The sequence below is a fragment of the Tamandua tetradactyla genome, chromosome 5, assembly GCF_023851605.1.
Source record: "Tamandua tetradactyla isolate mTamTet1 chromosome 5, mTamTet1.pri, whole genome shotgun sequence".
Lineage (NCBI taxonomy): Eukaryota > Metazoa > Chordata > Mammalia > Pilosa > Myrmecophagidae > Tamandua > Tamandua tetradactyla.
The window spans coordinates 42144265-42158591 of NC_135331.1; the positions used below are offsets into that span (position 1 = coordinate 42144265).

General features: G+C 36.7%; 1 protein-coding gene and 1 pseudogene across 3 annotated transcripts in view; both read right to left on the reverse strand.

Annotated features, from left to right (window-relative positions):
• CP (ceruloplasmin) overlaps positions 1-14327 on the reverse strand; it is a 61109-nt gene that overhangs the window by 18685 nt on the left and 28097 nt on the right. For all 3 annotated transcript variants that reach the window (XM_077160748.1, XM_077160746.1, XM_077160747.1), the window contains 5 exons: positions 6376-6526; positions 5313-5525; positions 3992-4199; positions 2595-2734; positions 1330-1458 (listed from right to left, as the gene is read on the reverse strand). In XM_077160748.1, the coding sequence (XP_077016863.1) occupies positions 1330-1458; positions 2595-2734; positions 3992-4199; positions 5313-5525; positions 6376-6526 (841 nt within the window). The remainder of the gene's footprint in view (positions 1-1329; positions 1459-2594; positions 2735-3991; positions 4200-5312; positions 5526-6375; positions 6527-14327) is intronic.
• On the reverse strand, positions 8031-11381 carry LOC143684074 (ribonucleoside-diphosphate reductase subunit M2 pseudogene; annotated as a pseudogene).

Below are 14327 nucleotides of genomic sequence, written 5' to 3' on the forward strand. Positions count from 1 at the left end.
GGTCTCAAAGGGATGTGGTAGACTTTCTCTGCTTTTCTCAAGCCCTTGATATTACCTGCCTGTATGTATCAGCCTTTTTCTGAGCAGGAAATCTCACAGACTATCAAGCGTAGAATCACCACCTAAACACTACAGTCTGTCCAACTTATCATTCCCTTAAGTGGCAAAATAACATTTCCTTTTCTTCTCTGTTCCCCTTCCCAACTTGCTCTGCCACCAGTGGTTGATGCTCCAAACCTTGGAGGCCTCCTTAACTCCTCTCTTCTCTAAGATTCCCCAACACCCAGTCTTCAGCAGGTCCTTTTAGTGCCACCTTTAGCATAGAACCAGAATATAACTTCTCTTTACTTCAGCGGCTTTTACCTTAGCCCAAGCCTCAAAAATTTTTACCCAGGTTATTGCGATAGTTCCCTGACTGATTCCCGACTCTTCTCCTAAAATTCTGTCCCTTGTTGACCCTATTCCAACCTTGGGCCTCTTGGTCATTCCTGAGCCCCGTCACTTCACTCATTTAGGTGTCTTCACCAAGGCCACCTCAGAAAAGCCCTCCTCACCACCCTACCGAAAATAATGGCCCCTATTATTTTCTCCTACCTGTATAATTTTTTTCATTGCGTTTTTTTTTACTACTTGACACCATGTATTTCTTTGTTGTTTACCAGAATGAAAGGGCCACAAGGGCGATGATTTTTATTTCTCTCCCTCTGAATTGACATACAGAGCAATTTATTCTTTCTTAATTGCTATATTTGGGAACTGCTAAGTTATTGTGGAGAAACAGTCCTTTCCTAGAAGCCAACTTTACAACTAATAGAAAAAAAGTACATTTTTAAAAATAAATAAAACATGTATAATCTGTTTCAGTTTCTGCTCTGTGTTAATTTCAAAAAAATACCGAGTTCTTAGTACATGCCACATGCTAGACTCTTTACTGGGATTTAAAATTCAAAGTGGCAGCCTCTGGAAACACTCAGTACAGTACTAGCTGTCCGAGCTGTGTCCTAGCTGAGGGCTGAGAGAACATCCCTCTACTGCCTCATCCTTGAGTAGCTGCAACCCACCCATACCATAACTGTCCAATACCTCCACATTTTTCCCTTACAGCTCTGCTATGAAATTTCTCGGTCCGAGCACGTACATGTATGCCCGTGCACATATATGTATGCATATAGACACATAGACATGCATCTCCTCTCGACAACCACCTCCTCTTCACTTCCTCAGGGCAGACTCCTTGGGAAGGAATATTCCTGTGATAACAGTCATTTCTGAAACCACCACGAAACATTCAGATGATCCCTTTATCCCCACCCAATCCCTGAAACCCACCTGGTAATGTTGGAGGAATCGTAGAACTCTCTGTTTTCACCCCGTGGGCGTGGATAGAATATGGCCTTGTTCCCATGTTTTTGAAGATAATTTTAACTTTGTCTCCCACATCTGCATGAAGTTGTGGACCTGGCCAGAATGAAAAGAGTGGCTCATATACCTGCCAGATTGGAAATTCTGTGTAATAGACATAAAGATCTGACAACTTCCTCAGCTTTAAGGTCAGGGTCTGGTGGTTCTTTCTCTGTGGCCTTGTGTGGGTAACACTCTTGGATTTATACCTGGTCCTAGAGGATTTGGAATAAAAATGCTAGAAACGGGCTGCCTGTAAAGATGGAGTCCATGGGTTATCTCAAGAATTCGGGGAGATTTTAGCCTGAAAGTCCCCTGCACGGTTAGCGCCTAACCAAGGAGTGTGCTATGACCTGGTGTCATTTTACAGTGCCTTCTCACATTTCTCAGCATGAGACTTCCAGACCTTTCTGTGTGTGAATTTAGGACTGTTTGTATTTGAAAGAGTGCGCTTCCCCCTTCCCAGTTCTATCCTCGGCCAATGTTAGCTTGTCTTCTGCCTAATAGAGTTACTGTGATGCAGCAACAATGCCATTTTCTCTTCGGGGTCTTAACTCAGAGAACGAGGGAAACAAAGCCCCAGAGGAACTCGGAGAGTGTGTGAACATTGTGGGATTCGGGGAAGGGGGCTGGCCCCTGCTCTTGATAGTTTTCAAGAGAATCTAAGGTCAGTGTTTGTCGAATTCTTAGACTTTTGGTCTGAAAGTGATTCCTGATCAATCAGAATAAACTTTTCCCGTCTTGTGCACGGTTAACACTTTTCTATATTTCCTCGTCTGTATGTGTATTTCCTCACATAATTAATTATATTTACATCTTAATTTATAAAGTATAATAAAGAGCTTTGATCATTGAGCTTTGTTTTGTTTGGGGGAGGATAATGGGAATTTGGTGAAGAATTTCATTAGAAAAAAATGTCTAGGGATTTCATGAAAACTATAGGCATCAATTTGATAAACATCAAATAGATATATTTTCATCAGCATGTGGAGTAATACATTGTTTCTAACTGAAATAAGTAGTATTATGCTTTAGTTTTTAGTAAATATAGACTTCTCATATACTTTTGACTTTTACTGAGTAACTTTAACATATGAACTGAGAAAACCAAACCCATAGACTTAGATCAGCTATCCGTGCCCATAGCAGCACATCACTAACCCACACCTTGTGAATTAGAGCTGTTAAGGTACCTAGAACTCCCAGGTGCTCTTCATCTGCTTTTCTCTCCACTGGAACACGGAATGTGCTGTCAGTGTATTGCCGATACACAATTTTCTTGTACTTTGAGCCTATGTAAAATTCTTCCTTATCTAAAAACGCATTTGAAACACTTAAAAACAAAAACAAAAAAAGAGATAAGGTTGTATTTAATGAATGTGGAAGTTTAAATTTTTTAAAAGTTTGAATAAAAATATATTTGAAGTGACTGTGGTAGTTTTTAATCATTACTCTTCCATCCTGGCAAGAGAAAATAAAACTTTAAAAATGGATAAATATGAAAGAAAGTATACCTAGGTAGTAGTGGAGTCATCTGAGGCTTCACTCAGGTGCTGCCCCTAGCTAAAATGACCTCAGGCAAGTGATTACCTATTGGACCCTTAGTTTCTTCATCTCTAAAAGGAGGTTATTGGATGAGATCATCTCTAAGGTTCCTTTATAGATCTAAAATATTGAGTCCAGATTTCATGAAGCACATTATCTTTGGCCTGTGGGAGCTAAAATGACCATGTTTTCCCAATCCCTCTCTTTTCCTAACATCACTGACTCCTGTAGGACATTTTATCCCAATTACCAAAATGACCTTTTACTCCTTTACACCCCAAACTATACTTGTCCTTGCAGTCACTTGCACCATGCTAAGCTACAAATTCCAAGTCATACTGTGGATCCTCAGGTCTGAACACGTGCCTGTCCTGACCACTCATATCATCTCATGGTTGTGCCTGATGTTAGTAAGATGATGAAGGCGAAAATGCTTGGAAAAGTGTGAGTGCGCTAATTAGCAGTGTCAGGTGCTGCTCACATGGTAACATTCCTGAAGCTCCAGTAACCATCCTTACTTACATTTATACATACTGAATTTATTTTTTACTTTTCCATAACGCTTATAGTTTTGAACTACATTTTCCTTTAAGTTCTTGGGTATGGTAGATATCATAATGGTTATATTGATCTCACATTTAAAATATTCTTTCATACATAATAGTTTTAAGGATGTGAAATAGCTCTTGTAGTTATAATGAAATCTTTGGAGGAAAGATAAGATAGACAATAGTTTGTAAGGAATGCAATATTTTAGCTGTGAATTTGGTCATTGATTTTGATTAAATTTGAAAATAAAGGCTCAGGACACATGAATGTAGGAAGACAGGCTAATAGAAAAGAAAGCAAGATCAGTGACACTAGAGAATCCAATGAGGTAAAAAGAAATTCCCATGAGTAAAGAGAAGCAGAAATCAATGAGGAAGTGTTTGCTGTTATTGTTTAATATAACTTTTTTCTAAATTTTAATATGTATCTTACTTCTCTAAAAGGGGAACCTAAAATTAAAGCCGAGCACATTGAGAGTCAGAATCTAGATGATTACTTTTGCTCTTGTAAACGATGCAGCTCCTTTTCCCATTCTCTGCTTGGAGAATAATCCCATTCCACCTCCACTGCTGCAATATGGTAGGTCCTCTCTCCCAGATACAACGTTGAATCTTCAGAGAAGCGCTTGCATTGGTTTACAGTGTATTTTTGTTTCATGCCGCCCGTGTAGTGATCGGTAGTGAGGCACTCAACATCAAAAGTCCCTGCAGTTTAAATAAGAAAGCACATCACTCCTTTGCTCAGCAGCCCTTGTGACTGCACACCTCACTCAGACTCATCACCAACATCCTTACCAGGGGCTCCACTAGATGATCTCTCAAGGTATCTATTGCCACTCTTCTCTCACTCTGCCCAACCACATAGGCTACTTTTCATGCACCTGCCTCAGGGCCTTTGCACTTATACTGTTTCCTCTGCTAGGATATTTCTCTTTCAAATAGCCACACGGCTCAGGCCCTCACTTCACTCAGGTCTCCTAAATTGTCACCTCAAGAGAATCTTGATGTTGTCTCCTTTTAGTCACTCCTCCCTCCCCCTGTCTTATTTTTCTTAAAATGTATAATTTATAACCACTTGGCATACATGAGTTAATTTGCTTGTTTGTTGCCATTCTCCCTGCATTTAAGTTTCAGCTCCATAAGAACAGACACTTACCTTTTGTGTTCATGGTTGTATTTATATTTGTTGAATGAATGAAGGAAAAGGTGTCACTGGGTCAGTCCTTAATTTTTCATGGCACATAATAAACCAAATAAAACCTGAAGCTAGTTAAAATTTTACCATTTGATTTAAATTCTAGCTTTTTTTGTTTCAGTCTTATTCATTCAGAGCCAGGCCTGTGGGTGTCGCTCATTTTCCATAGCTCTGGTTCTACTATAGGCTATGCAATTGCAAGCCATCGACAAGACAAGCCAACAGTGAGAGCAGAGTTGGCGTTAACATCTAGGCTACAGAGAAATGATGAAAAATTTAGATTCAGAGTCTTTATGGAAGTCATTCACTTTCTGACCTATCTTTAGAAACACCATAATTTAAAAAGGGATTGTTTTGAGAACTCTACAATGTGGAAATGGAAGAAACAACAACCCATTCTTTTTTGGTCTTCCCCATACAACAAACAGTCAAATGACCTATCTGGTATGTATTTCAGCTGATAGTGACCCTGACTGGCTCTTCCAAGGGATGGAAGGGCATTTGGAAGGCTTGGGGAAGGGATAAACTTATCATTATCATTCAACACCTTTGACACAGGATTTTAAACCAAAACACCGCAAATCAATCCAATAGAGACTTGTCTAGGCTTTAAAGAAATAGACCTTCAGTGTCAGGCTTCATGAAGAGCGTAAGAGTTGTTTGAGGGAAGAGGTTCGCTGTGTCTCTCCTTTCTCCTTTTGACAGATAGGTGTTTCCTGTAAAGTATATCCCGTGTATATCAGCCTCATTTCCAGCACTGAATAAATACCAGACGACCGAATCTCCTTGGCACATATTGAGACCAGGCTGATTTCCATACATGAATCCATTTATGGCTGTAAACATTGGGAAAATAACATTTGAAAGTGGTTTGTTTTATGTGACAAATCCCCAGAACCTCCAGAGCTGACATTGTTTTTTTTTCATCTAAAAACATCTGTTAAGTCCTGCCCACCCTTTACGTATCAGTGCCTTTGCAACTCCTTGCAAAGTAATCTAGATTCTGACTCATCTGGTTCTGGCTGAAAGGAGCAGCATTGCATGCATGGTTCTTGAAGTCCTGTGCTAGTACCTCTAGCACCCGGGGGATCTCACTCCATTCTTTCCAACTAAGTCACTTCTCAGTTCAGTCATTGGTCATATTTATGAGCACCACAATCTATCAACAATAGCTTTTCCTGGGAACCACACGTTGGGGATGTGTTTGCTGTTTAAATGGAAAATTCCCTGTTCATCTTGAACAACTGGGAAGAATATATGGGAAAGTTTTCTCTCATGCTACTTCCAATAGGGAATATTCTTGACTTCTTCAAAATGCAGAATCAAAGAAAATATTTTAAAGATTGTGGGAAGTGTAATTAGTACTTGTCCAGCTAAAAATTTAGCATGAGTATGTGACAGAACTTGACATTTTGTCTTCTACTAGCTACAATGATTTTGACGTCTTGTCCACCAGTAGTGTGGCTCTTTTACATCGGCTCACTGTATGTTTATTCACAATTAAGTGAGATGATGAGGAATTGATTGACATTAAGTAACCAGTGATTACCCTCAGAATACTATTGTATTTAACTCTTTATTGACAACTAGGTATTGAGCAATGCTAATGGCATTTTGGTTTCATAAAAGCATTGCATATGTATCATCGAAAGAACTTGACAGATTGATGGATGATTCAGTACTTACAGTGCATTTTATTAGATTCTTGAAACTCTTCATCTTCTTTATTCACCTGATCAGGTGCAGTTGTGAACATTTTAATATTATCATCCAGGAGTAAACTCTCATTCTCATCAAACACTGTGGGGAACAAATAGAACTCCTTGTCTACATCTTTCTGTAAATCAAAAACAGGAAAATGGATGAAGACAGAATAAGTAAAGAAAAAAGGCTGCCATGTACACGGTACTATTTTGTGCATGAACACGCTAAATGAAGGATTAAGAGGTTCCAGTTCTTTGTCAGCTGGAACTCATGAACTACTCCAGTTGACCTCAAAGAAGGGCAAAAAACTTTAGAAATATCTAAAAACATCCATTTGTAGAAAAATTCATATTTTTCAACAAGGCTCAAGAGATTACTGCATCTTTTTTCCCAAAGATTGCTCTTTCAGGTGAAAAACATGATTATCATATTCTTAAAAATACACCTTCGGCAGAGATTTAATGATTAGGTCCTGTAGAAAACTGAATCAATGAATTGGAAATTGATATGAAAAGACTCCCAGAAATTAGAAGAGAAGATACAAAGATGAAAAACCTACCTAGAGTAATTTTAGAAAGAAAGACTTGTCTCGCAAGAGGGAGAGACAATGATAAAAAGCAGTAGTAGATAGGCTTTTAACTATATGGGAAAATGACTAGAGTATTCAGATTCCAAAGTTTCCTGAAACAAGGCAAAATTTGTAATACTCGTATCTCAGCATGTTCTGGTAAAAATTGTGAATTTCAGAGATGCAAAAAAATTTCTAAATTAATCAAAAATTTAAAATATTTTCACAAAATGAAAAAATCAGATTGATGTTATACTCCTCTAGTAGAATGAAAGTCAGAAGAAAACACAGTAGCGTCTGTGTTTTTGAAGGAAAAAGATCACAATTTAAAAATTCTGTAACAGGCAAATAATAACAAAACAACATTCTGAGATATGTGAGGATTTCAATAGGGAATTGTTATAATCACTTAATTCTCTGATCTACAGAGAAAACTTCAATGCAACGTTTATAGGTCATGTCTTCTGATCATAATGCAACAAAACTAACAATCACTAACAAAAAGACTAAAAACCTAAAAAAACTAAAAATATGATATTTGATCCAAGTAGCTCACATCAAAGAGGAAAGAAAACTGAATTACTAAGTATTTAGTAACTAATATCCATGAGAACACTGAAAGTCAAAATGTATGCAATATAACTAAACTGACAGCCCGAAATGCTTTCTATTTTAAACAAAACCAAATAAAAGAAAATGTATTAGCTAAATATTTTAGAAAAATGAAATGAAGAAAGAAGAAGGGAATTAACAAAGATAAAGGCAAAAAATAATAAATTAAACCACAAATTAAAATCGCTAACTCTAAAAATGACATGTCTAATAAAAAAGAGAGGGAACCATAATACCACAGATTAGGAATGAGATAGGAATATAACTGTGTATATGGGAAAGAGAAATATCAAGGCCATTGTATACAATAAATAAACACTGAAAATTAACTCAGAAAGTTACCTGTGTATATTCACCCATGGGTGAAATAAAAACAATGATTAAAAATAAAAACAGAAACAACAAAAAATAACTAGTCTTTTTTTAAAAAGACATAAAATCAAAATAGCTTTGCATGCAAGTTCTTCAAATATCTAAAGAGGAGATCATTCCATTCTAGTAAAACTTTTCCAAAGTGTTAAAAATGTGAAAATCTGCCCGATGTATTTAACAGAGTTGGTATAATCATGATCCATGATATTAAACCTTAAAAAACACAAAAATCTAAACTACTGGCATATTTAAGCTAAGATGAAAAATTTTAAATAAAACTATCAAATTGAACCCAGAAATATGTTAAAGATAAAAACCACCATGTGCAAGTGGTTTCTCTCCATACGTGCAAGAAAGGTTTAATATCAGGAAATCCTTAATGAAGTTGGTCACGCTTATAGCTCCAAGGAGAAAACTGTATAATCATCTCAAGGAAATCTAAAAATAAGTTTTTATAAAATTTGACCCTCTGACACTTGCTGTTCCCTTTGTTCTTCCCCCAATCCTTGCAACGCTATCTCCTGTCTTGAAACTTAGGTCTCAGCTCAGATATTACTTCCACCTTATCTAAACTAGGATTTCTGTTCACTATCACATTAACCTGTTTGTTTTCTTTTCTTAAAGCACTTTTCACTTTATGAAGTTATCTATTTTCATTGTTTCCTTATCCGTCTTCCCGCCACTAGAATGTAAACCCTATTAAAGCAGAAATCTCAAGTGATTTATTTTTTAAATGTAAAACCATTCTCAGCAAACTAGAAGTAGAATAAGGAATATCAGCTAATTGCCAATATCATACTAAGTGATGACACAGACAATAAAGAGACATTTTTAAGATCAGGCACAAAATAAAGTCACTGGCTATTACCACTATCTTTTGACAATATTCTGCATATTCTACCCAATATAATAAGACAAGAAAATAGCACAAAGTTGAAATATTGGCAAGGATAAAATATTTAGCATTATTTGTAGCCAGAACTTGTATGAACCCATCGGAAATTATTTGAATTAATAAATGACATATTAATATATCCAGTTTCAAAATACGTTAAGCATTTAACAGCTTGTTTCTATGACAACAAGTAATTAGAAAATACATAATGCATAAAATCAAAAAATAAACTCAACAAGAGGACTTTAATGGGAAAAAACTATAAAAATTTACTGAACAATAAAAATGATGACTTAAATGGTTCCTGAGTATAAGGCTAACTATAATTAGGAGCTCATTTTCCCCAACTAAAGCTATCCTTTTAATGAAATTCTAATCAAAATACTAATGGCAATCTTTAACATAAATGCTAAATTGATTAGGAAGAATTTATGTGTGAGGATAGCTAAGTATAATTTCAAAGAAAAATAATGAAGTAACGGTTGAACATGTCATATATTAAAAATATTTTAAAGCAGTAATAAATACAAAATTTGGCACTAGTACTGAAACAGATATATCATATGGCAAGCTAGAAAGCCTAGAAAAATGATGCAAATATACATAAGATTTAGAATATGATAAAGGTGACAATTGAAATCAGTGAGTAAAGAATAGATTGGTCAACAAATAATGCTCAGATCATCTGCTAGTTGTATTAAAAAAAATTCTTACAGCTCTACTTCTTATCATACTCAAAATTAGTACCAGAGAGTACTTTTTTTTTAGCTTGACAACACAGGTTTATTTGCATGTAAAGTGCCAATTTTAGATACAAACTAATAAGTAAACTTTAAAATCTGCTTTGAAGCAGTGAGGATGACTTGTTCCAACTGCCTTGTGGAAATAACTGGATATTCAATCTTACTGGATCCAATTAGCTTGAGGGTCTCCCCTCTCGAAAGCCAAGATTCCTGTGGGTACAGCTATACAAAGCAAAGTCACCTCCAGCCAAACTGCTTGCAAAAAACAAACACAGACAAGATCTTTCATAAAAACCCTACGAGCTTTGTGTCTTAGATATCCCCTTTCTAGGCAACTCCACTAGTATTATTAAAAGGATTGGTTGTGACGTAGCTACACGGTTTCAAATATGCCATCAAATATTCCTATGGGGCTATTTTGGTGCTGTAGCCATTTGATATGTTTTCAAATAGCTGATTTTTTTTTTTTTGAGAAGGAAAAGAAATCTACAACACAAGGATACATCCTCAGTTCATTTAGAAGTCAGCATCCAAGGTAAAATAATTTTCTGTTGAACTTGACATCACTCCCATCCTCTGATATTCGCCTACTCTCTTCTCAAAGAAGTTGGTCTTCCCTTTGAACGAAATATTCTTTGTAAAGTCAAATGGATAATCTACTCTGAAAACCTTGCCAAAACCCAGTTCCAGCATAAGTGTGTCTGCCACAAATTCAATGCACTGCCTCATTAAAGTGCAATTCATTCCAATTAGCTTCCCCGGCAAGGCCTCTGTAAGAAAGCCCTGTTCTATCCTAACAGCATTGATAATTATTTCCTTTACTCTCTGTTCTGAAGGTTTGTGAAGCAGGTGTTTGAACACGAGGCAGGCAAAGTCGCAGTGTAAACCCTTATCTCTGCCAATAAATTCATTGGAAAACGTGAGGCCAGGCATCAGTCCTCATTTCTTGAGCAGTAGATCAATGCAAAAGGGCCAGAAAAAAAAGATTCCTGCTGCAAAGCTACGACACATTCTCCATAGGTAGCTTCTTTGTCCCCAAGCCAACGCAAACCCAGTCTGCCTTCTTCTTTATGCCAAGGCATCGTTTAATTGCATTTACAAGAAATTCCCTTTCTTTGGCATCTTTAATGTAAGGGTCAATAAGGAAACGATACATTTCAGAATGTGTGTTTTCCATGGCAATTTGGAAGCCATAGACACAGCGGGCTTCTGTAACCTGAACTTGGCTAAATCGCTCCACCAAGTTTTCATTTCCTGTGCCATCACTTGCTACAAAGAAGGCCAGAACATGTGATACAAAATCTCTCCCTTCAGGCTGCAGAGCTTCCCCGTGCCAAATGTCCTTGGAAAGATCCACCTCCTCAGCTGTCCAAAAGGAAGCCTCGGTTTTCTTACACGTCTGCCAAATACCATGGTATTCTATAGGAAAGATGACAAGGCGGTGGGGACTTTCCCTCAGAGGTTCATCCTCTAGGGTGGGGGCAGGTACCTTGGTTTTCTCCGGCTGGGTGGGCTCCTGGAAGCTCTTCCTTGTGGTCATGCCGGCCCAGACGGGTGCTACTGAGGGGGGGCGTGTTCTCCTTGTCCGCCTTCAGGGGCGAGCGCTGGAGCTGCCGCTGGTCCGCCAGGGTGGCCCGCGGGGCCGCACCGAGAGGAGCGGGCAACACTGACTTTCCAGGTACCAACTAAATACATATAAATGTACCCTTGGAATAGACGCGAACATTCCAAACATGATAAAAAAGGCAAAGAGCCCTAAAGAAAGAGACTGATATCCAAGATAAACCCCTGCGTGATGAGAAACATCACAGGCAAGGAACAAAAACCACACACACGCAAAAATAACCAACCAAAACGACTGAAAAATACAAAAAGGCAAACAAAAAAACTGCATTATACATCAAAAAGAGTTTGTATACACACACACACATATGGCTTAATATATAGGTAATTAATTAATTAAGAGATGCACAATGTCAAAATGGATAGCTGCCATGATCAAGAAATGAACAAAGAAGTACAAATGCTCAATAGACCTTATTATTGATCAAATTATTAATTTAAATAAGTGATATGCCGTATTTCAACTATCAAGTTTGTAAGAAATAAAAACTATGCTCAATATTGGTAGAACAATAGCTGGGGAACAGCTACTCTCATGTACTTTATGGCAATGATTATCAAGTTTTTGAATATACAGAAAGAAGTCCATTTCACAATGTCACACACACACACACGCACACACACACACACACACACACACTCACCAGAAGAATAAAATTCCATTAATCTACTTGTCTTTACTGCACATGATGCACTTGGATATTTTTTCTTGTTTTCTTTCATACTTGATTTTTTAAAAAAATTCTGGTCACCGGTTACAGTCCACTAAATGGATCATGACCTGCAGTTTGAATAATGCTACTTTATGGAGAGAATTTTGAAAAGCAATGAAATGCTTAAAACTATGCATAGTCTGTGATCCTGTGACAAATCCACTCCAGGATTTGTTCCAGTGAAATAAACATAGATTTATCAATAAGAATTTGTTTTTTTAAAAAATGCCAAAGTGCATCAAATACAGCAGAGCTCAAATAGTAAAAAATGGAAAACCATCTAAATGTTTAAATGTTTGGTTAAAATTTATGATACATTCATAATATGAAATACTTTGTTCATTCAAAGTTAAGTAGAAATCCCAGCCCATGCACTTCCCAAAACAAACAAGCAAGCAAACAAACAAAAAACCAACCAAACAAAACTTCAACAAATGGTGCTGCAATAACCCCCCCAATACAGCATAAAAAAATGAAATAGCAGATTTTTTTTATGCTATGGAAGGATATTCATGATATTGTTAATGTGTACAAAGCAAACTGAGAAATGTTATATATAGTGTGATCCCTCTTTTAGGTTGGAATGCTGTATTTCTTTTACTTCCATGTATTTGGTTAATTTTCTAAATGTCTATGAAATACTTTTGTATTTAAAAATGGTATACTAAAAGAAGAAAAGTAGTATAAGCTGGAGGTCTTAGAAGTTGCATTTTATGGCATACAATTAGGCAAGATAATCATTCCTCATTGGCTTAGATCATTTGGTTCACCCAGGGCTTTCACATAATATTTATCTCATTTGTTTTTGTCAACAAGAGAGAAATCAACCCATCAAGTTGGGTTAGCACAAGAGGTGTTGTCTCCATTTTACTGATAATTCAGATGAGCATGAGAAATATTAAATAATCTGAAGCCACATGGCTTTGGAAGTGAAAAAGCCAGAATGAGAACTTTTAATGCTTGACCTTCCTGCATTGTGTGTCCTCATTTGCAAAGAGAAGTGATGAAATATGTAAAGAGGAAAACTCATATTTTAAAATCTCAATCCACCATGCATTAGTTTCACCTCTGCAATAAAGGAGAATAACCGTATTTAGCCTCTTGGGTTGTTCTGAAGATTCAGTGAAGTTATATATGTGGAAATGCCTGGAGGGCATTCAATAAACATAAGACTCCTTTTGTACCTTCCCAAGGTAAGCTCAGAGACCAAAGAATAGGAATCCAAAGGCAGAAAACCATTTTTTCAGTTACATATTTAAAAAATTTAAATGATAGTGTTACCATTTTCAATAGCCAAAGGAAAAGAAAGTATCCCAGCACAAACTTAACAAAAAAAATATCAAAGTCTATTTAAGGGGAACTATAAAAGACTCCTGAAAACCAAAAAAATAGACCTGAACTTGTTGAAAAAACACATTTCTTTGATGGGATGACTCAACCACATAATGATATCTGTTTTCCCTAATGATAAGTGTGTTACATTTAATACAATCCCAAGAAAACATCATCAAGCTTTTTGCTGGTGCCAGACAGTTCATTAGGAAGTATAAGCAAGCAAAATAGCCATTAAAAGAATGAAAGAGAAAAGCCATGTGGTTTGGCTCTCCTAGTTGTCATTAAAATCTATTATAAATTAAAATTGTATATTGCTGGTGCATGAAAAGATGGAGGAGAATAGAAAATCCAGAAACAGACCCAACTGTACATATAATTTTCAGAAATTTTCTCATTCAATCAGTGGGAGAAAGTTTGAATTTTTAATAAATGGTATTGAAATAATAGAAATAGTAGAAAAGGATAAATTTCATCCATTCCTCAACAGTACACTGGGATAAATCCTAAGTGGAAAAGAGATTTAAATGTGAAAAATGAAGGAAATATGGAAAATTCCTTTATAACCTGGGACAACTTTCCTAACTATGACTCAAAATCCAGAGTCAATAAAGGAAAAGATTAATAAAAATAAAAACCTTGCATGGAGTGCTGGTTTGAAGTGTTATGTGCCCCAGAAAAGCCATATTCTTTTAATCCAATCTTCTAATAGCAGACCCATTGTTGGGTGGGATCTTTTTGATTAGATTATATCCATAGAGATGTGACCCCATCCATTCAAGGTTTTAGTTTATTGGAGTCCCTAAAAGAGCTCATGGAAGGAGAGAGACCTCAGAGCCAACAGAGAGCAGAGAGACGAAGCTAAGACACAGACATTTGGAGATTGTAAGCTAAGAGATGAAACCCAGAGTCTGCCCCAGAGAAGCTAAGTGAGCACCCACAGATGCTTACAGAGAAAACCACTGGAATTAGAAGCTGAAACCAGAAGTCGGGAGAGAAGGTCAGATGCAGCCATGTGCCTTCCCATGTGATAGAAAAACTACAGATGCCATTGGCCTTTTTTCAGGCATTTTTTT